Source organism: Labrus bergylta, chromosome 17 (assembly GCF_963930695.1).
Source record: "Labrus bergylta chromosome 17, fLabBer1.1, whole genome shotgun sequence".
NCBI lineage: Eukaryota > Metazoa > Chordata > Actinopteri > Labriformes > Labridae > Labrus > Labrus bergylta.
The window spans coordinates 3,484,676-3,508,068 of NC_089211.1; the positions used below are offsets into that span (position 1 = coordinate 3,484,676).

General features: G+C 41.0%; 1 protein-coding gene across 1 annotated transcript; it reads left to right on the forward strand.

Moving 5' to 3' along the window:
* Positions 1–11,205: 11,205 nt before the first annotated feature.
* Positions 11,206–18,075, forward strand: barhl1b (BarH-like homeobox 1b). The gene is made up of 3 exons (XM_020630557.3): positions 11,206–12,697; positions 15,163–15,385; positions 16,427–18,075. The coding sequence occupies exons 1-3, from the start codon at positions 12,247–12,249 to the stop codon at positions 16,725–16,727; spliced, it is 975 nt and encodes a 324-aa protein (XP_020486213.1). The 5' UTR covers positions 11,206–12,246; the 3' UTR covers positions 16,728–18,075.
* The last annotated feature ends 5,318 nt before the right edge of the window (positions 18,076–23,393 follow it).

Genomic DNA, 23,393 nt, shown 5'->3' on the forward strand with positions numbered 1-23,393 from the left:
CATCAGTCTCTCGGTCCCTCCCAGATCTCTGCAAAGACAGACAGACTGACAGACAGGAGCGAGGTGGGGGGACGAAGTGCAAAGAGAGAAAAATAGAGGGAGCCATTCAAACAGGCCCAAAGATTCAGTAAATAGTTGCATTCTACTTAAATTCCTTTTCTGGGAGCACTTTGTTTAGAGGGCTGTTGACTGACAGCGAAAATGTGCCATGAGTTTTGTTGTTGTTGTTGCAGGTAGCGAGCTAGCTGCTTGCAGCTCCTGCTAGCAGCCCCGTAAACAAGCGTGTTTGTAATGTCATCACACGCGCCCCGCTTTCCCCGCTTCACATCGTAAACCCTGTAGGCTTGATTATAAAGTTTAAGCACACTTTAGCGCTCAACAACAGTGAGGGGAAAAAAACACCAGGTAAACCTCAATTAAGACTTCAGAGTGTCACTTTCTCCCCGTAGCGCGGCAGCAGAAGAAGAGAACACAAAGAGCCCACAAGCCTGTGATGCCACCCCTGTGAATATGCCGGGGATGCTGGGTGGTGGGGGAGAAACTTTACCATCCTGGAGGTGGATGTTGCCTCATGTCTCTTTGTGTGTTTGGTGTGTCCCCTGGTTGGGAGCAGAGGGGGGAGACATGTGGGTGGTGCTGGCAGTAGTGTGTGTGTGTGTGTGTGTGTGTGTGTGTGTGTGTGTGTATGTGTGTGTGTGTGTTTGTCGGTATATATGTGTGTCATGGAGTAAAAGGACAGGTAAGAGGAAAAGAACAAGCGGTGAAAGCGCTTCAGAAACACCTGAGATTCTCGCCTTTCATCTCAGACTCATCATCCACTGATCCTCACCTCACCCCTTTTTCCTTCCTTCCTTCCTTCCTCCCCCACTCAGCCAATTTCCACTTTCCCTTTAACACTCCTTTGCACATAGTTTTTTTTTTTAACAAACACACAATGACTTATGTAGGTAATGACACCTCAGTGAGCTATTGGTTTTCCTCGGCCCTCTGTGTGTTTTTTCTCTCCCCCTTTTCCCCCCTCTCTCCCTCTTTCTCTTCAAGCACTGCTTTCCCTCTCCTCTTTTCCCTCAGGCCCCCCCCCTCCCCCCCTCCTCCCCTTTCTCTTTTTTCCTGTGGTGTCAGATACAGATTTATTCTGCCTGTGATGTGTGTAGAGCAGAGGACTGTGAGTGAGTGGGGAAGGGGTGTGTGAGGGGTGGGTGGGTGGGGGGGCAGGGTCAACGGGGGAGGAGGTATGTGTGTACAATAAGAGATAAGATCATGGCTCCCCAGGGGCTTGTTTGGCCCTGTACCCGATCCATCAAACGCCGGCTCCAAGTGCCAAGGTCAACTCTAATGAGCATTTTCTGGGGGTTTTATTCTCTACGCCGAACACCCCCACCAACTCACACACTCGCACGAGCTTACACACTCTGTCTCAACACACCTTGGACATTCCTGCTTAGCTGTGGATGGATGCTTGTGACAGGAGATATAACATGCTTGCATACATCCCAACAGGTATTTTACTGTGACAGCCCTGCAGGAGGGCAGGTGCTCAAGAAGGCCGGACAAGCTGAGTGATCAGTGTCAGGAGTGAGCTGCGGCAGGTGTGGGGACGAGGATTCAACCTTAATATTATTTTGAGGGTAAAGCATCAAGTATCAGAAACTTTTTTTTCTGTATGAGTTTTGATTAGATTTTTAAGGCAAAATTTTTGTACAGCTGTCAGAGTAAAATATTAAGACGGTTGCGATACATTTTTTTAAAAGAGAAAGATTGCCCTTGCTGAACTTGTGTTGTGGCTTACACCAAATACCAAATAGATTCCAATGTCATAAAGAATATATTATAATTATTTACCAGCTGTGAGCCTGTACTACTAACCTCATTTGGCAACGCTCGTGTCTACCCTCTAAACTCAAGCCTTACATGCTGTACAAAATGTTTTTACACTGGTGCGACTTTCAGTGTAAATTATTGCAAAATTGCAGACAATTTGTTTTATCAGATTAAAGTTTTACATCAACCAGCAAGACACTGTTGTTGTGTGTTATTGTTCAAGTTGAATCATCTGAAATCTATTCCCCAGCTTCTCTAAAACAGTAGTTGCCAATAGCAGCCAGGGCAAATCCATTGTGGCACGAATTATCTCGGTTAAAACAAGCAGATGTTTTCAGGGCTAATAAATTATGGTATCTGATGAGTGCATACACTAGCATAATTTTTGGTTCTGCATTACAGGTTGATATAAGTACTGGTGTTGATAATGGGACAACTATAGTAAAGTAAAATAACTGGTCTAGTCAGATAAAATCAAGTAATGTCCTAACATACAATTTTTCCATTTGTGATCCTTCAGAAAGAAGCTGTATCTCTGACTGGCTTCCTTATGTACTCTTTACATGGACAGTCTGACACTTTATTGAAGCTTTTTGATGTTTATACTGAAAAAAATATTCAAACCCAGATTGCATAATTTTTTTAACTTATTTTTCAAACTTAGAAACATGGGTATTTTACTGGCAACAACACAGCAATAATACTTTTGGTGAAATGCCTTTTACACCAGCTCATCCAGCTGTTTCCACTACTTTATGCATCCCCGTTTTGGGAGCACACTTGGACAAAAATGGGCCACAGTGCCTCGTAGGTGGGCTTTTAGCAGAAAGAGTCCCTCATCATCCCCTCATCACGCACTGATCTGCCAAAAGTTGTTAAGGTTTGAAGGCTCGTGGAGCGTGGGTGTGCGCCGCAGCATGTGGAGACTACTAATGAAGCAATAAAAGTCACGGCGGGAGGGGGTGAGGGCAGGGGGTGAAGGCATGTTGGAGAGGGGAGTGGAGGATTGGGAGCTGCTGACAGGAGGTGTGATAATTGAGATGTTGCGACCCCACATATTACCTGCATATTGGCCAAATTAGGAAGCAGGTAGTTTAAGGCTAGAATGAACAATGGTGCCCCCTGTCATAATCCACAACGTGTGTGTGTGTGTGTGTGTGTGTGTGTGTGTGTGTGTGTGTGTGTGTGTGTGTGTGTGTGTGTGTGTGTGTGTGTGTGTGTGTGACAAATCTAAGACAAGGCCAGACATCGTTTTGCTCATTTGTGGTTGGGAGCAGAAGGAGTGTGTGAATAAAAAATGCTACTAGAGGCATTTTGACTTTAGGGTTGTAGAGATAAGATTACATTTTACTGCTAAAACTGCCACATAATTATCACAGTTTCTATATAAAACATAATTTAAGGCATTTAATTCTTTAAGTTAAATACAGAAAATGAGATTGGGCTGGAAAAAACAAAATATAAACACATTATCATGACACCTCCCCTCAAACTTGTGTCAGGAGCTTCCATTTCAGTTTTGACTCAACATATCAAAGACTCATAGAAATAAAAAGTTTAAAAATGGATAAATGAACCAACTTAAAGTTTGCAGTATTCAGAATAATATTATTCTCCCATAGAGGCAAGGACACACTATTTCTGGCATGTTCTTTTCCACCTCTGGTTTCTTAAGCTGCTTCTTCTACATGTGTGCGTGGGCGTGTGTGTGTGTCCTAAAATACTCTTGTGACAGCTAAGAGTCTCCCCTATCAGGGGGAAGGGTAGGGGGCAAACATGGAACCTGTGCCCATCCGTCCTAAGCACCTTTTGCGGGTACAGGACCTGGAGGGGAGGTCTCCACACGCTCCACCAGCTTGTGTTTGTCTCCCAACGGCAGCTGCAAGAGACCCCCTGCCCAATGTGAGCCCACCAATACACTATTATTCAAAGGAGGACGGGGGGGGTCTACATGACAGGTTAACATTGAACTATGACACCTAACTTAGGCTGTTATCTAGCACTGGTCCTGCTCCTGAAATACACTCTTCACTGGCCCGAGTTTCTCAAATTTATGAATGAGTATATTTCTCGTCTAAGTAAACAATATATTAAATATATATTTTTTATCAATACTGAATACTTAATGGCTTTATATGTGATTTTTCACACTTCAATGTAGAAATCAAGTATATCCTCTGAAAATAACTCTGTGAGTCATGACTGTCTACAATGGGTGTAACACCCGAGTCCCACTGTCTGTGATGTTTTCAGAGTTTTCAGAGTCCTATCTTCACTTTGTTTACATCGCCGGGACGGCCGGCTGACTCCTCCCCTTGTGTATAAAAGTTGTTTAATTGAGGGACTAGAGAAAAGAAGAATAACATACTGTACTCACTGCTTAACTGTGTTTCTAGATCACGCTCATTTCAGGTAAATTTACATGCAGTGTGAAGACACCAGCATAATAAAGATCGCTAGTATTAGCATGCTAACACAACAATGCAGCGCAAGTTGTTTTGGTTTCATGCGGGTGCTCAAGGGCGACATCTGCTGGGTCAAAAAATATAAAGCCTTTAAAGGAACTGTTTTGATTAGTCTTTAATTAATTAATTTGATTGGTGTTTTCCCCTTCGTCGTTCATGTTCATTCACCATCATGGCATAAACAAGTAAAAACTATGTAATGGATGGTCGGATGCTTCCCTTTGTTCAAATATTTTAACTTTTATATTCTATTCTTCTATTCTGTTCATTAAATAGCAGTTTGTGTAAGAAAATTATGAAATGGATACAATTTTAGATGATTTGTATGTTATGTAAATGAAAACAAGATTTGTTAGGAAACATCAAGTAACACATTTGAGACCACGCCCTCTAGTGGATGAATTTTCTTCCCTCTGTAAAAAACGCGTGAAAGTACATAGGTAGGGATGGTTATATAATATCCATTCTTATATGTAAACGACGCACAAATGAGCCATTAAAGGATATATACACTTAAAACCACTTTACACAGAGAGGCAGCGAATCAGTAATTAAATACTGAATCTTTGCTGCTAATTAAAACACCCACTAGCAACACTAACCTCTGTCTCTTCCTTGATGGCTCTAATCGTCTTCTTGGTTTAAGGCCCAAGGGGTCAGGGGTCAGGGAAAGTACGGTTGGCCCTCGTTTGAAGGAGTTGGCATTCCTCATGAGGTACAGTTATGATGGATGGTTGTAAGTCCTCGTCCTCCGCCTGCTAGCACCCCTCTCCACTGGCTCCTAACTCACCTCTCTGCCTCTTGGCACCGTCCCTCCATCCCCTCTCATCCTTTGACCAGATGTGTTCGATGACCTCTGTCAAGAATAATAAAACACTGGCTGCAAGGAGCATGCACACCAGGGCCGACAGTGCAGGACAGGAGGGTCGGTGTATATTCAGATACGTGACCACCTGCGAAAAATAAAACAACACACTTAGTCAAGAAAGCCAACGGAGGAATGAAAAAATGAAATGTTACTATTTGAGTTTGAGATGACCATGAAACAAATCAAAGTTTGATTTAAAGATACTGCTTCAGCGTCTATTAGTAAATAGTAATATATTCATATTCTGACATGTTCTCATACTCTGCCTGAGGATGATTCAGATACCGGGGGAAATGTCAAATGTTTTTGTGCTTTAGGTGTAGCCAGGAGATGTCATGATAACTGATGTCTCATAACTTAAAAATGAATTAGAATTAAGAAATTTAGAGTTAAGGAATTCATTTTAGTCCAATGATATCCAATGGCTTTGGAATTGTAGTTCTATTCATTCAGCATTGTCTTTTCTCCAAAATGATTGTTTCCAACACTCAACCGAAGCAAAATCAAATGTGATTGGTCAATACTGAGGAAACCAAACACCTTTTATCACACCTGCTGATTCTGCATTCACCTGCAGATACTTGTTTAAAGGGGTTATAAAATAAAACTGATGTATTTACTACTGTTGACAAACTGCTTAGTAACCAAACATACCTCTATAGTGTGTTGTTAACACAATAGGAAACAAACATTACCCCATTAGGACAGTTGTTTCTTTAACAGACAATGTTTCACATGAAATGTGGTCGTCAATTCAATCTCAAGAATTCATGGCACCATTAATGCCACAATCATAATTTCTTTACCCTTTCAACGCTAAAAAGAACAAAATATCAACATTACAAAGCTAATGTGGGTTATGTGACAAGTTGAGGACGTAAATGTGTTTTAGCCAGTTTAAAAATGGTTGAAAAGACATCTCGGACGTTCAGATTTATTTTTACTCATTTTTTTTTTTAAGCAAAACTCAAATTTGAAATCCCCACAGTGCTCGCCAGGGAATCGCATAGACTTGTTTACTTTGAGATTAAAACAAATCTTTGTTCCATTCTTTGAATCTGGAGAAGGCAACCTTGGAGAAACCAGCAGGTGTGAGCTAAAATAAGCGTTCAACATTCAACCACACAAAATGTGAAAGCCGCTCCAACCAAACAAATCATCAAAAAGCAATGCAACGCAGGAGTGTTAGTGAGAGGAGTGTTGTCATCAATATCATTATTTAACTACCATCACTTCTCACAAGCTCACTGGTGAAGCCTGTAGCGCAGTGAGAACATGTGAAGAGTTTCTGCAGAGAGGCACAAAGATGCTAGACAAAGCAGGGGAGCAATTCATTCATCTGAACTGGTCCAGATGAAAAGATTAGGCAGACTTACTACGGGTTTGACAGATACAGAAACTTTCTTTCTGGGGCATTTGATTCGCTGATTACAGTTGGAAAGTAAATATATTTTTAATAGATTTATATTTTAATAAAACTTCTTTAACAAATTGCTTAGCTTTGCTTTAATCCTACAAATTCAAATGTTTAATTGGTTGGAAATCTGTAAAACTTGGGGGTTATAATTTTTCTAAGCAGTAACATCCACTCCTCTGGTTTCAGGCTTTTCAGACGGTTTTGGAACCTGACTTTTTCCTTCATACTCAATGAAAATGTTAGCATCCATTATCTTTAAATTCACCAATATTCAGCCAACAAATCTTTACCAACACAACCACATGGACAAAAGCCACTTTTTTTGCATTCGCCTCTCGGTGACATTTGCTCCATTTGAGAGAAAAAATTTATGATTCACCGTTTCCTCTGTGAAAGGGAAAGTCTCAGTCACCAGAAGGGCACAAGAAATGTCAAATACAGCTCATTCTGTTTTGAAAGGGCTGAAATCTGCTGCAGGAACCCAACTCTGCTGATGGAGGATGAAGAAAAGGGGGAAAAGATGAAGAAGAGGGAGGAACTGTATTTGGCTCTGATGTTTCTGCTTCTGGAAGATCTCCTGGGACAGAATCAAAACCTGCCTCTCTTGAATCCCCCCCTCACCACGAGGTGACGGGTGACCACTCGCCCCCCAAAGAGCCCGCCACATGAGAGTGAGGAAGAGGAGAAATGATGGAAGATAGAGGAAGGGCGAGCACATTGATGGCTGGAGTGATGATTTCCTTCACACACACATACACCCAGACACAAATGCCCCCACTCATCCTCACACTTCCTCCCACCTCCCCTTGGCCCTGCAGGCAACACACACACTTTCTCTCTCTCTCTCTAACACACACACACACACACACACACACACACAGAGCATGGTTAGGCCTCCAATTAAATCAAAAGTGGTTTGTTTTTATTGGTCTTTTGCGCTGACAAGTGGGCTATCATTCTGACGGCTCTACCTGTCAGTGAGCAGCTGAAAATCCTCCGTTGACAATGCCCAATGCTTCCAATTAGGGGAGAATCAGACTCCTGGCGCGCTAGCCATCTTTCCACCCTCCCCCCCAGGCCCACCTTCCCTTCCTTTTTTCCCCCCCTCTGCACTCGCTCCTCTACCATTCCCCTCTCACTCTTCCTCTCCTCCACACTATCTCCCTCACCCTCCTCCTTCCCCTCTCTTTTTCCTTCTTCTTCTTCCTCCCTCCTCTCTCCAGGAGAAGGGGGTCTGTCTCCGCTGCAAATTACCGACACAAAACGAAGGTGGTGGCGGCGCTGGCGCAGGGAGCTGCCGGTCCAGGGCCCTGTCAGCATTAATGAGACGATGAAGGTTTATTTCGCCCGCATGCATGTGCTAAATTCTTTCTTGTGTGACAGCTGACTGCGAAATGTGAGTGTTAACCTTATAAAAGATTCAGCGGGTTCTCATTATTTTCTGTCAACTCCACTACCTGATGGCGTTAAGGTGCATCATTTGCATCCCTGACTGGTCCAGGGTGCAGCACCAGCTCCAGAGCAAGAGCGTTTTTCCCTTTTTTCCCCCCCCTCCTCTCCTGCCTTTTTCAGCGCTGTTTGTTTGTTTAGAGGAGTCATCTTTTTACATATATCCGCCTCCAAAGACACGCTTTCCTCGATGTTCCGAAACGACAGAGATGCCAAAGTTTATTCAAAGGCGACACACATTTTTACAAAACATATCCAGATATATATTTAACACAGCTGCTCAATTGAGCAAGTAAATCAAATGTTTGTTTGTTTTTGGTTGTTGTTGTTTTTTTTCCTCTCCACAATAAATCCAGCACACTGAGGAGGCCCAGCAGGCATTATTAGGAGTTAAGTTTATGGAGCGGATTCAATAATGCAGGAAAAAAATGGAATAAGAACAAAGTAAATAAAATGTCTACAGATGCATTATAAGCCCTGGTGGGTCAGTGAGAACTACTATTTGGTAAACCTTTTTTAAATTATAGTTTATCTTATTAAGGCTTAATGACATCATGGTTTATATTACATTTCTTCTAGCAAGTTCAGACTTAAACTACTGTAAATATTGGCTCTAAATACACAGAGTTAGCTTTCAGACCAGCCAGAGGAAAAACAGGCTACACTTCCATGAAAATGGCCCAAGGGTGCCAACTTAGTTTTGGTAGAAATGTTAGTGGATGGTATGTGTGTGTGTGTGTGTGTGTGCGTGTGTATAATGTGGATCAATAATAAAGTTTTATTCCAACATCTGATAAAAACAGACAGCAGCTCACTGACCATTTCCTGCAAACATTCCTGTCTCCTCTCTTTAACATGGATCAATAACACCCTCCCGCAGCATCACTAAGAAAGTGAGGGTGTGTGTGTGTGTGTGTGTGTTCTCATCATTTGTGTAACAGTTTCAGTGGTGCACAACGCCAATCACAACCTGGAAAAAAGGGTTGAAGAAAAAAACTGAGCCACCCTTGACCAGAGAGACATTGTCCAAATCAAATTATGCAGCAGCAAATCATTGCATGCACACATGCACGCACACACACACGCACGCACGCGCGCGCGCGCACACACACACACACACACACACACACACATATTCTACACACAACAATACACTCACACAGAAGTACAACACTAAAATCTAGCTGTATTCTTCTGATATAAAGAAACATTTTTCAGATGTATGGGGCATTGTAACCTTTAGGAGTGACATCTGTAACTAAAAGTGTTTAAAAAATTAAAATCTGTTTGAAACCATATTCATATTTGTATTAGAAATAAGGACAATCAAACTAAATGAATTGTTCAGATCAGTAAGGTCTAGGACTGTTTTATGTAAAGTGTCATGATGTCACTTTGGCTGTATCTGGTGTTATAAATGGAAATTTCTTTAAGTAATGTTTCTTACAACTGTCAAATAATTTCTTCAGTGTGAGTATTTGCTGCTTTTTACTGTAATCATTTGTATTTCAAATATTAATCCATAATAACTGCACCTTAGTTTTTTCCAACTTTTTTTTACAATTTAAAGAAAAAACAACTATTAAAAAATTAAATTTGAACATGTAATTATAATAAAAAATCCTTGAGTTTTAGTCATTGTGTGAAATAATTTATTATTTAACAAAATCAGAAAAATAAGCATGCTTTGGTATGCGTTTTATGTTTATTTATCAGAATCATAATGATTGAAAATGATAGGCATCTTCTAGTTGTTTAATCTCAATTTACTCATTAGTTTTACTGACGTTATAGACGGGGATCTGGGTAAAATAAGAACATAAACTCTAAAGCAGTGTGGGTATTTAGGAATTAAAATTAAATTCAAATACATTTCAGAGTTTTAAGGTATTTTATGAAGTTAAAAAACCCAGAAAGTTTCGCATGACTAGTCTAACGATGACGATCAGGAGGAGGAAGGATCCAGTTTAAACCTCTTCCCATTTATTGACTCCAACATTACTGCAGACAGAGGACACGCGGCCCTGGATGAATAAAGAGAGGAAGACAAAAAACAAAAAAAAGCTATAGAGAAAGCATCAAACCACTGCTGCTTTTCATGCACCAGCAGAGGAGAAAGAAACAGCTAAGTCAGGGTGGGTGTGTGTGTGTCGCCTTATATCTGTGTTGTCCCCGCCTCACATGTGACAGCTTGCAGCCGTGATGGGACCCCATGGGAGCGGGGAGCGGATTCACTAACCTGCCGGTGTCTGAGACCGACGCGCGCCTCCAATCTGGTGGTCACATGGGGTGGAGGAGGAGGAGGGTGAGATGGAGGTGGAGGGGGAAGTGGATGATGATGCGAAAGGGGTTATTTAGATTATTAGAGGCTGTCGGGGCCGCTACAAGGGGCAAACTGTAGCTCAAAGTGCACACAATGGTATTTAACGCATGTTAAGGTGAAAAAGTGCGCACAATGGCAACTCACGCGCCGGGAAGTTTTGCGTCATGCTGCTCGGACTATTGTGCACGATTACCAAGGACTATTATTTAGTTATAATGCATGAAAAGTGACGACTCTTTACGTCATTTTTATTGTTCTAAAACATTCTTCTTTGTTGTATTTTGCAACCACACATGTTGGATCTAAAAAAAATTACACAGAAATATTCTGCTTGGATAGTTTTTATTTTATTTTAAAGTTGACATTTCTAGAAAGAAAATCTAAATGTTGAACAACAAAAACAAACCCATATAGCTTCTTATACGGAAAGCAAGACCAAGAGCCCTATAGAGCCTAATAATAATAACAATAATAATAATAATAATAATAATAATAATAATAATAATAATAATAATTACGATAATAATAATAATAATAATGATAATAATAATAATTTAATTTTATAAATTAATTTGGCAATACTGAAACATGTGAACCTTAACTGTTTATCTTTGTATAATCTGTTTAATCAATAATAACGAAATACATGAAAATAAAATGCTACAAATAAAATGTTTTCATGATTTTCAAAAGTAACAATTGAGAGAAAATCTGTAAAAACAGGAGCTGCGGAGGTGAGGAACAGTCAGAGACGGGGAGTGGAGGAGAAAAAGAGCGAGCCGCTCCACATAATAACCCCATTATAAGCCTCATCAATGATGTAATGAAAGCAAACAGTGTGAAAATTGCCTGTAAACAGTTGGATCTGAGTCTCCTGATGAATTCAGTGTCTCTTTTATCAAAGTGAGGATGAGCCAGGGAGAAGAGGAGAGGATGGGAGGGGGGAGAGAGAGTGGGCGTGAAGGGAGGTCCACTTCCAGCTTCCCTCAGCCAATGAAGGCTTGTCACAGGGGACTCACGTGGACGAGGCGCTCTTAAAACCTAGCTCCTGACTTTTCCTCAAGTTCAATTTTTTGGGATTCCCTCTCACCCCCATCACATCCCGTCCTTTTACTTGCCAGTTGTGACTATTTAACCCAGTTTACCTCTCCTTTTCTCGCCTGCTCGCGGCGCGCATCGCTTCGTCCCACGTCTTCCGCTTTCTCTTCTTTCCGCTGCAGCTCTCGGACTCCCTCTCACTCTCTCACTCTCTCACTCTCTCTCTCTCCCTCTCTCTGTGCTCCGAGTTTTTGAGGTTTTGTTCATCTTCTGTAAAGAATGCGAACAGTTTTTGTCCGTTGTCTGAGTGCTTACATGACGAGCTGCCTTCTACATTCTCCTCCGCTCCTCTGTACCTGTCCATGGTGCTGAAAGGCAACGGTGCGCTGCTACTCCTCCAAAAAACATCCTCAAATAGACATTATTTCTACATCTTTTCTCGTCCTGCAGGTGAGATACATTTATCTACAACAGGCTCATCTTCCAACCAAGGCTTCTGAACTTAAAGCAGAAGGAGTTTGTCCCTAAGAAATAATCGATTGTGACTCTTCAAAAAAAGAGTACAGCGGCTGCATCGCTTTCACGAGGACTCATCTTTTATCCGACAGAAAGAAGAACAATCGGATGGACGGTTGTTGTAACGCAACTTAGACTGGAGATATTCTCTGTTTGAGGAAGAGGAAATAGCGGATGAATTATCTTTAATTTTGACGTATCCAAAAACATTTAGGCTACTTGGTGCGGGGGGAAGTGGGTACTCCTTCTCTTCTGCTGGATCAACAGAGACTTCAACACCCTTCTCACCACCAAAGTAAAACTTGTCCTGAATACCAAATGGTTGTTTGAGGAGGCCCCGATCAAGACAATGGAGACGTCCGCCAACGGGTCCAGTTTCGGCATTGACTCGCTGCTGTCCCACAGGCCGGGAAGCCCGGTGTCCAAAGGGGACAGTCTGGTGGGTGAGTGCCGCTCGCCTCTGGAGTTCAGCCCGAGATCAGACGCGGAGTCCGGCTGCTCGTCGCCTCCGTCTCCGAGGAGGGAATGTGTGGATGAGATGGCCCAGAGGCAAGGTCACGGTGTGGGCCTGCCGCCGCACCTGCAACACGCACAGATCTCGGCGGGGTCGCAGCAGAGGACCGTGACCTCGTCGTTTCTCATCAGAGACATTCTCGCGGACTGTAAGCCTCTAGCCGCCTGCGCGCCCTACTCCAGCAATGGGCAGCCGACTCAGGAGGCAGGGAGGCTGGTGTCCAAGATAGCGGACGACTTTATGGAGAAAATCCACAGCAACTCGTCGTCAGACAGCGAATATAAAGGTAAGAAAAGAAAAGTGTGTGCAGACTGAGTGAGGGAGGGGATCTGCTCTAGAGATCAGATTGGAGGTGAAACTGATTTGGCCTTCTGGACTTTTGGCTTCTGTACAAAAAAACACTGTGTCACCTAAAATGTGGTTTGTTGTTTTGTCTGAAGCTGCTTAAACTTTTTCCCCCTCAAGTTTAAATATTTGCATTTTGTTCAGATGCATCTTTATGCTTGCTGCGTGTTTTTTTTTAATATCTGCTTTAAATCTCTAATTCGGACGAACCTCATTAAACACGAATTCAGTGATGAATTAAATATCATAGACAGGTCTGGTACCAAATGTATGATACAATCTGGAAGTACAGATGAAGTTAGAGCAGCAATAAATTAAATTGCAATGAAAGGCAAACTGCTATACAGAAAATTATTTAATTATTGCTCTACTGAAAATACATTTTTGAAAATAGTTTTCAAAATTATTGAAATTATTTAACAATAAATAAAAAAAAATGTGCAGTTGATTTATATATTTTCAGATTGTTCATTTTAAAATATATTTTGCAACTTGGGATTTTGATCCAAAAATTGGAAGGAAAATAAAAAAATATATAAAATATACATTTTGATATTTATTCACAAACTGACATAATATTTAAATAGCAGCAGGCCAATAAATGCAGCTGATGTATCACGTTTGTGTAAACATGAGGGTTATGCCTGCACAAAGACGAGCTAATATGTTTACTATTAAGTTTTTAGATTTAAATTCAACATCTGCCCGCTCATTCCAAGTATTATCAGAATATCCAGAAAGCATCTGTTGATGTCAGTTAGGCAGGGACGGGAGAGATGACAGGGTCGCCTCCAGATAAATGCCATCAAGGGCCTTTCTGTTTCCAATCATGTCAGCCATAACAGACATGTCACCTCCATTGACAGTTTAATGAAGCAGCGCCTGGAAGCACGTGGACCGCTGCAGGCTGCGAGGAAAATATACAACTTAGATTTTAAACACATGAAGATTATTGTCAATATTTGTTTTAATTAAATTGGTGTTTTGTTTTAACCACTCCAAGGCTCATAATAGTTGTCTATCCGGCCTCACTCGTAATTTTTGTTATCGATACGGCTTCGCGTCATCAATTTGCTCCACAGTTTTAGTGTGTGCATGTGACTGCGTGGCTGGAGATGTTCATCAACGCGCTGATTGATTGAAGAAGCCGCGGGGCCCACAGAGCGCCTGTACGGCAGCTTTGATTTCACCCAATCCGCCTCCTATAATATTTCAGGGATTTGATGCAATTTGTCCCCGGCGCTAATCAGATTTGTAAGCCTGCGAGGCCGCCCGGCTCTTGATTTCCACTCATTTCCACGGTCCTGTGAAGTTCCTCCGGTCGCGCTTGAAAAGGCTCGTCCTTCCCTTGTGGCTCAATTAGGCGGATTATTGTGCTTCTTGAGACGACTCAACTATTCAACTACCAAAGATCCCTCGCCTCGCTTGTTTCTCTCCCCCCTTTTTTTCTGTTCTTTTTTTCTTTTAGAGAATCGACTATAAGGAGTATATATCAATGCTCGCCCTGACATGACACCATGCGCTAAAAGAACAAAGACTGAGGCTTTACTGAGGGGAGAAATATCAGATTGAAAGTGTTAATATTGGAAAAGCTTTTCAGAACAATTTAACATTAAATCAAATAGCTCCATATAGCCTATAGGCAAAGTTCCTGGCGCCGTGATTTAACTCAGCAGTCTGAAACTGTCAGTTCATCTCAAATAAAAAAGAAGACGCTATAAAAGCAGCATGCTACTAAAGTAAACAGAATACTTAAAAAAAAATGTATGTCACAAACAACGTTTTTCACTTTCTTTAAAATGAGCTTTTAGCAGACAAGCTGTGACATTGATTTACGTTGAATTAAAAAATACAAATTGAAACTCGCGTTTTATCAGTGGGTTTACTCATTTTTATTATTCTGATGTAAAAACAAAACAATTTTAAAATGAGTGTATTTTAAAGCTGCTTGGTCACATCTTTGTTGGGGTGCATTTTATTTTCTCTGCTATCCCATGTTAATTAATCAATCAGTCAATTAAGCTTGCCTTAGAGTAAAGCGCACAATAAGCTATTTCTAATTTAAAGGATAACACAAAGAATGTGAGACTTTAGACATTACGTTTTGTGAATTTGAAATCGATTTAGTTTGTTTAAACTGGAGATATATATTTTTGTTGTTGATATTTTAACCTTGATTCATCGTAGTAAGCACTTTCTCACAAAGGAAAAGCTAAAGCGCACAAATTGCACATTTTCAATGAGGCTGTTTTTAGGTCATGTGTCTCATTTAATTCTGCTGCACAGATTTGTATTTTTAATCACGACTCTTTGTGTCGAGGTTTCACGACCACACAGAGATATATTTTTGTTATTTTGAGGCCTTTGTATTCAACTTCTCTTCTTTTTGTCTCTTCTTGTGCTCAGTGAAAGAGGAGGGGGACAGGGAGATCTCCAGCAGCAGAGACAGCTCTCAGGTCCGGCTGAAAAAGCCCAGGAAGGCCCGGACGGCCTTCACAGACCACCAGCTGGCCCAGCTGGAGCGCAGCTTCGAGCGCCAGAAGTACCTGAGCGTCCAGGACCGCATGGAGCTGGCGGCCTCACTCAACCTCACCGACACACAGGTCAAGACCTGGTACCAGAACCGGAGGTAAAGACACCCCTGATGCTACTAAAGAGGGAGGGGGAGAGGAGGAGGAGGGGGGGGATGATAATCTGGTTTCTCATTGCTGTCTCATGTATTTGAACCAAGGACGCAATGTTTTGCTTACATCATCAGCCTAAAGGTGACATGAGTTCACCCCATTAACTGCTCATTATTCACAGCCACTATCATTTTGATTATCTATTCAAAAAAAAGTTTCTAGTTTTTGAGACCAATAAAAATACTGAATTAACGAAAAACCCATCAATTATTTTTTTCGATTTTGAGAAGGAATCCATATTCAAATGTATTATAAACTAAAGACATTTTAACACATTGTAACTTATTTATATAATCTTGTCAGATAGTCGATTAATCGTTATTTTAAACTGTAACTATTATTTGACTATGAGAAACATCAGGTTCCTTAGACGCCCTCTTACCCTTTACTTGAGACGCTGTCCTTCCTGGTTTGATTATCTCTGCGTCGTAACGTAACGTTATCACTTTCTTACAGGCTTGTAGTCGATAAAGTTAACGACCCTGAAAGGCTTTAATCTGGAGGTGTCAACTTTCTCTAAATAAATAAAACTGGAGTCTCCTCCAACGTGAAAACATGTTTTCTGCAGTTTTCGCTTGAATTAACATGCACATTTATTTGTCTGCAGTTTGGACTCTCAGGCAGCTAAATGACAGAAATAAATATAAAAACACAACACTTTGGTGGATGAATAATGCATCGTTGCATATGTGCATATCAATAATTCAAACAAACCACTATATCTACTCAATTATCTTTATTATGAATTATTCACCTGCATGGAGTGCAGACTGGCAATTTGGTGTGAATACAAGAGGCAGGTGGAGGTTTCAGTGATTTTAAAAAGAAAGAAAAAAAAACTGATGTATCTCTGACTTCTAATTGGGCTCCGAGTAAACAGATGGGAGCTGTTTCAGTATGTCAGGTTCAAACACAGTCATAAAGCTACATGCTTTCAGATCTTCACGAACTAAAAGGCTAATTCCACCTCTTTTCTTCTCCTGCAGGACAAAGTGGAAGAGGCAGACGGCGGTGGGACTCGAGCTGCTGGCGGAAGCAGGAAACTACTCCGCCCTGCAGAGGATGTTCCCGTCCCCGTACTTCTACCCTCAGAGTCTTGTGTCCAATCTGGACCCCGGAGCGGCCCTCTACCTGTACAGGGGCCCCTCGGCGCCCCCGCCAGGCCTGCAAAGACCCCTTGTCCCGCGGATCCTGCTGCATGGACTGCAAGGGGGCAGCGAGCCGCCCCCTCCGCCTCCTCTGCCCCCAATGTCCGGCGTGCTTTCTCGGCCAGGTCAGCAGCGGTGAGCCGACCCCCTGCTGATTTCTTGTTTTTTTTTTGTTTTTTTTTTACATACGCCCACCCTGGCAGCTTTTGGACTTTTTAGATGAAATGAAACAAAGACACAAACGAAAAAAAAAAAAAACAACAACCCGTGATGAACACGCGTAAAAGAAAAAGGAAAACTGTTGATGGCCTTTTTATGGAACGAAATGACCAACAGACTGAACTCTGTGGACGGAGCTCTGTGACTCTGTGTCATTGTGTGGAAAAGATATTCTTTTGTTATTTTTTGACGGGGTTTTGAGCTTTATTTATTATTTATTTATTTTTCAATTTTAATCAAAGAAACTAAGTTATGTATTTATTTCATCCAAGTTTCAGTATGTTCTGTTTTTCCTCGAACAGACAATTGGTGACACTTTGACCTCTAGTTCAATGAGATCCCCATTATTATTATTATTATCATCATTATTATTATTATTATTATTATTATTTTATACTCGGGAGGAAAAGCTTACATGTAATTTGAATGATACGTAGTTGTAGTAACATTTAGAAAATACTTCCCATGATTTCTATTTCTATACACGTTCACAACAAGTTGATCAGCGGTCATAAACATGTAAATAAGAATATTTTGCATTTTATTCGAAAGAGACTGATTTTAAGGAACTTTTTTTTATTATGATTTGATCTGTATGTGCGTCTTTTTCAGACGACGGTGATCCACTTTAACATATTAGGCTAGATTAGCCATCAGAAACTATACAGGCGAAAAGACTCGGATTGAAATGATGAGAAAAAGAAACATATCTGTGTGATATATAGAGGATGGACTTCCTGCCTGAACCCGGGATAAAGGCACGCGAGCTAAGGGATACAAATCTATATAAAGTCTTTTTCTTGTTCTTAGTTGAAGTTTAGCGGAGTAAAATGTCAAGTCATTTATAAAGAAGCAGTTTTATCCCTGTAGACGGGAAAACAAACACCTCAGTGAAGTTTTATTTCTGATTTCTTTTTGGTCAAATAAACCGGTTGGACTCGGGTCTACATGTATTTGAAACAGACGTTGTGCATTACTTATGTTATTTCATATGAAGCCGTGGTAACCCTTAATTGTTCTACTCTCCTTTGGTGAAAATGTATATTGCAGATATCAAACTTGTGGAGTGGTTCTCGTATATTTCCTGGATCGTTTTTTTATTTTTTATTTTTGTCCCCTCTTCCTCTAGCTTACCCAAACTTCCCCTTCCTCCATATGGTGAATTTTTTGAATGAAATTCACAACAAATGTTTGACAGGAAAAAGGGGGCTATTTGATGTAAAGAGAATTACTTTTATAAATGTGAAAAATAAAAGTCTTTCATTTAATCAGGTGGCTGCTGCTTGGATGTGTGAAACGGAAACGCCAAGGAGGATTTCTGATAGACTCAACATGTGGATTTAAGACGTTCATTTGAAACGTTTTATATGTGGACAAGATGGCAGTAAAACTATGAAAATCTAAATATCCAATTTTATTAGGCGTGCAGAGAGGTGCTGATTCAACTTTTAGTTGTGTCTTATGCTGCAGCCTATCGTCACATTCACGCAAGTGTCTATGCACTTTCAAGCAACGTATTGCACAATATAATAGTCCAGTCTCTGAGGGGATTGGTGTTTTCTTAATATACAGTTAATTAACCAATTCTGAAATAAAAAGTATCCTATAGCTAGGCTTTTTGGTGAGAAATCTTAGTATTTTTAAGATTAGCCTGTGAAACTATACTAAACTAAATGTTAAGTACCTGGAAGGCCTGCTGGAGGTGTGCTGAGAATATGAACACATGTCAGTGAAAATGAGCAGAGGTCGAGGAGATGGTTGGCGCAGCTTTAATTAAACATTTCCTCTCGAAAATAAACAGAATTTTAAAGGGCTCGCGGGTTTCCAATAGAGCAAAACGTGTTGGAATGAATTTGAACATGTCTGTCAGAAACGACTTCTCTTTCCCCTGTTTGGATTACAGTCGTTGATTTAATTTGTTTAATGTTGAAATAAAGGCGCGTTTTAAAGAAAAAAAGAAAAGGTAATAAGGGTGATACCAGGAGCAAGAACTAAAATCTGTTTTCTTAACCTTTTCAAAGGAAGAGCGGAGCCGAAACATATTTAACTGTTCATGTTTTTTCTGTTAATTGCAGAAATATTAGCCTTTAATGGAATTACTTGTGAAATTTTATTTATAGATTTTATGTGTCTCTTTTTAAGTATAATTCCATAATACGCAGATTTGATTTTATACAAAAAGGTGAAAGTTTGAGTTGAAATTAATAAGAAAGGAAGCGCGCGCACATGTACTACCCCCCCCCCCCCCCCCTCCCTCCCCCATTCAAACACGCTCAAAAGTGCAATCAAAGATCATTTCCAACTAATGTCTTTAAAGAAGGGCCAACAAAGCAGAAGGGATGTTCTGTCCAAAATGGAGCCCCTGTCCTGATAACCCCCCCCCACCCCCCCACCAGGCCCACTTTCCTAAATTAACGGCAGCAACTCCAATTCGTTTTCCATAAACAATGCAGGAGATAAAATATTAATGTTATGTGTGCAATTGTTTAAGTGCCCTAAATGATCCCATTTGGAAATTGATTGTTTCCATCCTTCTCTTCCTTGAGGGTGCTGGATGTGCGCTCCTGTGCCAAACGGCTCCAACAGCTGGTGACCGGGCTGGAGTTGACTGCAGACCGGGGATCAGCAAGGGGACAGCTGGTCAGCGGCTCAACCACCACCCCTCCCTTCCTCCATACAAATTTCACCCAAGCATCAACTTAACCGTCTTTCCCCCCACTCCGAGTCCACGAGGACCCAAGTTATCCGGCCGTGGCGCGTTGGGGGTTAAAGGAGTTCAGAGTGACGGACACGACTTGGCGTGTAGGATGTTAACGATTAGACAAAAGACTTTAATAGGTTTTAATTGAAAGTCGATAATGGGTTTGATAGCCAGCTCCCCCTGCTGTCATCCACGCATGGCACCTGTTATCTGGGGCCTCCACTTAGAGGCTGACCACGCCGTGAAATATCAGACTGACGGCCTGATAACTGGCGCGTTTATGATGCGTAAAATTGCATTAAAAATACAGTGAGCCGGGTGTGGAGGACTGGGAAAGTGAATAAAGGGAGGAAACGAGGAAGGGGGAGAGAAATCAAACACTCCCCAACTTGCCAAAAGATCATTATAGTCCCATCATGAGGATCCGTGACCGATTCAGATAACGACGACCCCCTTTTAATGAAAAGGGGGTTATTCTTGCAAAGTGCACAGCTGATTATATAAGCAAAAGCCCCCGTGTGTCTTGTTGGATGACTCGGAGATTTTTTTTCTCTTTTCTTTGCATGTGAAAGGCTGCTGGTAAATCCCCCGGCTCTTACCACGGATTGTCCCCGGCTCAGGGTTAATGAAGTGCGGATGGAGTCTCGTTGAGCTCCCGACAGACACAAAAAAAGAGAGAGAGAGAAAAGGCTTGGACCCAGAGGATCAGTGACTCTGCTTAATCCCGTGGACTCTTAATAATTATAATAATTCAAACGAAATAAACTAAACAAAAAAAAACCCTTTTGATGAAATTAAGAGTGAATCAAAGCGTCATTTGCATTGTGCTCGTGGTGTGATGCTTTTATATTTGTTTTCATTGCTTTCAGTGGACCAATGAGGCAAATCTGCAGCTGGCATTAACATTGTTTCGATACACTGCCAGCGTTTTGTTGGAAAAAAAATAATCCGCGAGGGAAGATGAAAAATAGATCAATTAAAATATTCAAGTAAATGCATGGCCTATTTTGCAGGTTTTTCCTCCAACAATAGCCTTAAATGAAAAGCACTAATTTTACAGTTTCATGCGCCTTTATGTGGGCTGTTAGAGAAGAAATGATATGAACTTATTCCCTCATGCTTATAGCCTCCATATATCCTACATGTATTTAGGGCATTTTGGTGTAACCTTTGAAGCCATCATAAGCACACAGACGTGAATCAAAACAGAGCAAAGCCACTTTATTACACATAGAAGCCTCATGTGGAATACTCCAAACAAAGTGTTTGACTTTGGTCCTCAAAAAGAAAGAGTTCATGTATGTTCTTCCTCTAAATCCACCCATAAAGGACTTTTTTTTCCTTTAAGAGGACAATACAAGTTGGATCAAAGATTTTAAAAACTGCGTTTTTTAAGGGAGAGAAAAATGTAACATATGCAAATGCTTCTCAATAAAATAGCTGTATGTTTAAAATAGCATCAGGGTTGAGACTATGAGGTGAAAATGTAAATTTAAGCTTCCGTTGGATGCCCTGATGTTTGCTTTGTGCAGTGTGCAGCAGAAAGGGGAAAATAGGCCATATCCCTCATATTAAAATATAAAATTTAAAGGTCACAAAGCTTCATTCCCCTATCCAAAAACTCTCTGGCTCTATAGCTGAAAATAAGGAAGAGAAAAAGGGAAGCAAGGTTGGTGTTAAAATGAATCTGAGTCTGCAATGAACAGAGACATTTAGAGAGATGAAGAACATGATGAAGTATCAGCAAGTGTAAAAAGGGGAGATGAGTGTGGCGGAGTGAAAGGAGAGCAAGCAGCCTCCTGGTTAGAGATCCGATCCTTGCCTGGAGGTACGGGGGGCCGAGAGGAGGAATGAAAGCCTCGGAGTGGAGGGGAGATAACCCCACTAATCATTTCCCCAATATGACGGGAAGGAACTACAAACTTGGGTCAGGGGCGCAGGGATTGACATCCCAATCTCAGCAAATAATGAAAGCTTTCCTCTCGGATCAGAAGGAGGGTTTAGGAGAGGAAGACAGGAGAGGAGAGCGAGAGGAGAGGGATAGACTCGGGGTAGAGAGAGGTGGGGCTGCTGCCTCACAACCACACACAGAGCCAGCACTTGAAACCTCTCTTTTCTACTGGACTGTGAATATGCCAAAAGACTTACTGAAGTAAGCATATGCAACAGCTTGGATATGACCCTCTCAGGCACCCTTACTACCACCCAAAATGTCAGCGACATTGAATAAAGTAATTACAGATGGCCATCCCTGCTTAGAGGAAAGTTCTCCAAAAACAATAACATTTTCTCCTGTTCCAATTGTTATCAACCAAAGTCTAAATTATCAAATCAAATCTTGAATTGTATTTTAGTAAAAGCTAACTTTACTGGTGAAAGTGTGTAAATCACTCAGCCGGCAAAGCCAACCTAAGCTAACATTATGCTAGCTGAGGCAGGCTAACAGTGAAGCTGTGTTGAAGCCAAATTAGCAGAATGGCATCAACATAAACAATGTAAGATGTTTACACCCCAGTTGCTTCCCTATCAGGTGTCTATAAAGTTACAGTTATTGTTTCTGTCTTAGTAGAGGCATAGCTTAAATGTTTCAAAATATGCTCAATTAACAATACACATCAGATAAATCTGCTTTTATTAGAGTATAATATTATAATATCAGGTTTTTAACTGCCAGTGAAGGTTGCTAACAAACATTTTCTGACACTTAGTTTTTATTGACTATTGAGAAATGTCGTCTCTGACATTTATTCACAATATCACCAACTCAGAATTGTAACAAGGGGGACGATATGGACAGATTTCCCTGACTGTTGGGGCTTTTATTTGTCCGAGCTTTTAGAAAACTTTCACAAACAAACAGGATCAACCAGCATGTTTACATCATTCTATATGATCTATTCCTAAAGATGGAAGCCTGATCATATCTGTCGAGGTACCTGATAATGACAGGAGAGCGTGGAATATTTAAGACAGACGTCCTAAATATAAGTTCTGAAATTAGAAATGTATTCATGATGAGATATAAAAGGGTTTTCTTGAGTTTAAAGATAGACAGATTCAGTCACTATAATCCCACAGGGAAAGATATATTTTCAAACCCAGACTGAGAAATTAAGAGCAAATAAAAGCACAACAACTCGTTCATTAACAAACTCTTGATTTCTCTTTGATACAACTTGCCTCCACTTTTCCCAGGCAGTGATAGAAGCTGTGTCGCTCGCAGCGGGGGGGTCGTGTAAACCACATTACTATCAGATGACACAGAGATTATTCAATCAATATCTTGTTGTGTTACGGCAGACTTCCCCGGCTGCCACCCTGCGCTCTCAGCAGCCACCTCATCCAGACAACACAGCAGAGAGGGAAAAAACACACCCTGAGGCCCTGACCCCCACCGGCCAACCAGCCCTGAAAATACCTCTGGGAGCAGACGACAGCATGAAGCGATGAGTATATCTCACACTGATCTGTGTCTGCCTCCCAGACAAATACCATCCACAATAGACGGCCATAAAACCACAGCCGTCATGTTTATCCTACAGTTTGTTTGTGGATGAAAGGTTATTCATCTGTGGTCGACACAAAGTGATACATTCAGAAAGAGTGAAACAAGCAAAGGACTAAACAGAATGAAAGATGCAGTCAGGATCTGTTTTGTGATTTATAGTGATAATAAATGCACCTGATAGTTAATAGGGGGTCATTTCACAATTGTGTCATTTTGACATTTTTGTGATTTTTATGTTTCTATAAATTGAAAGATTATATGGGGTGGCAGAAATAAGTTAAAAAATAATTTAGATCCCATATACATTCTATTATCTCAAAAGAAAGTGGATTCTCCAAACCCCAAAAAGAGGTTTTTCCACAAAGCTACATCCAGTT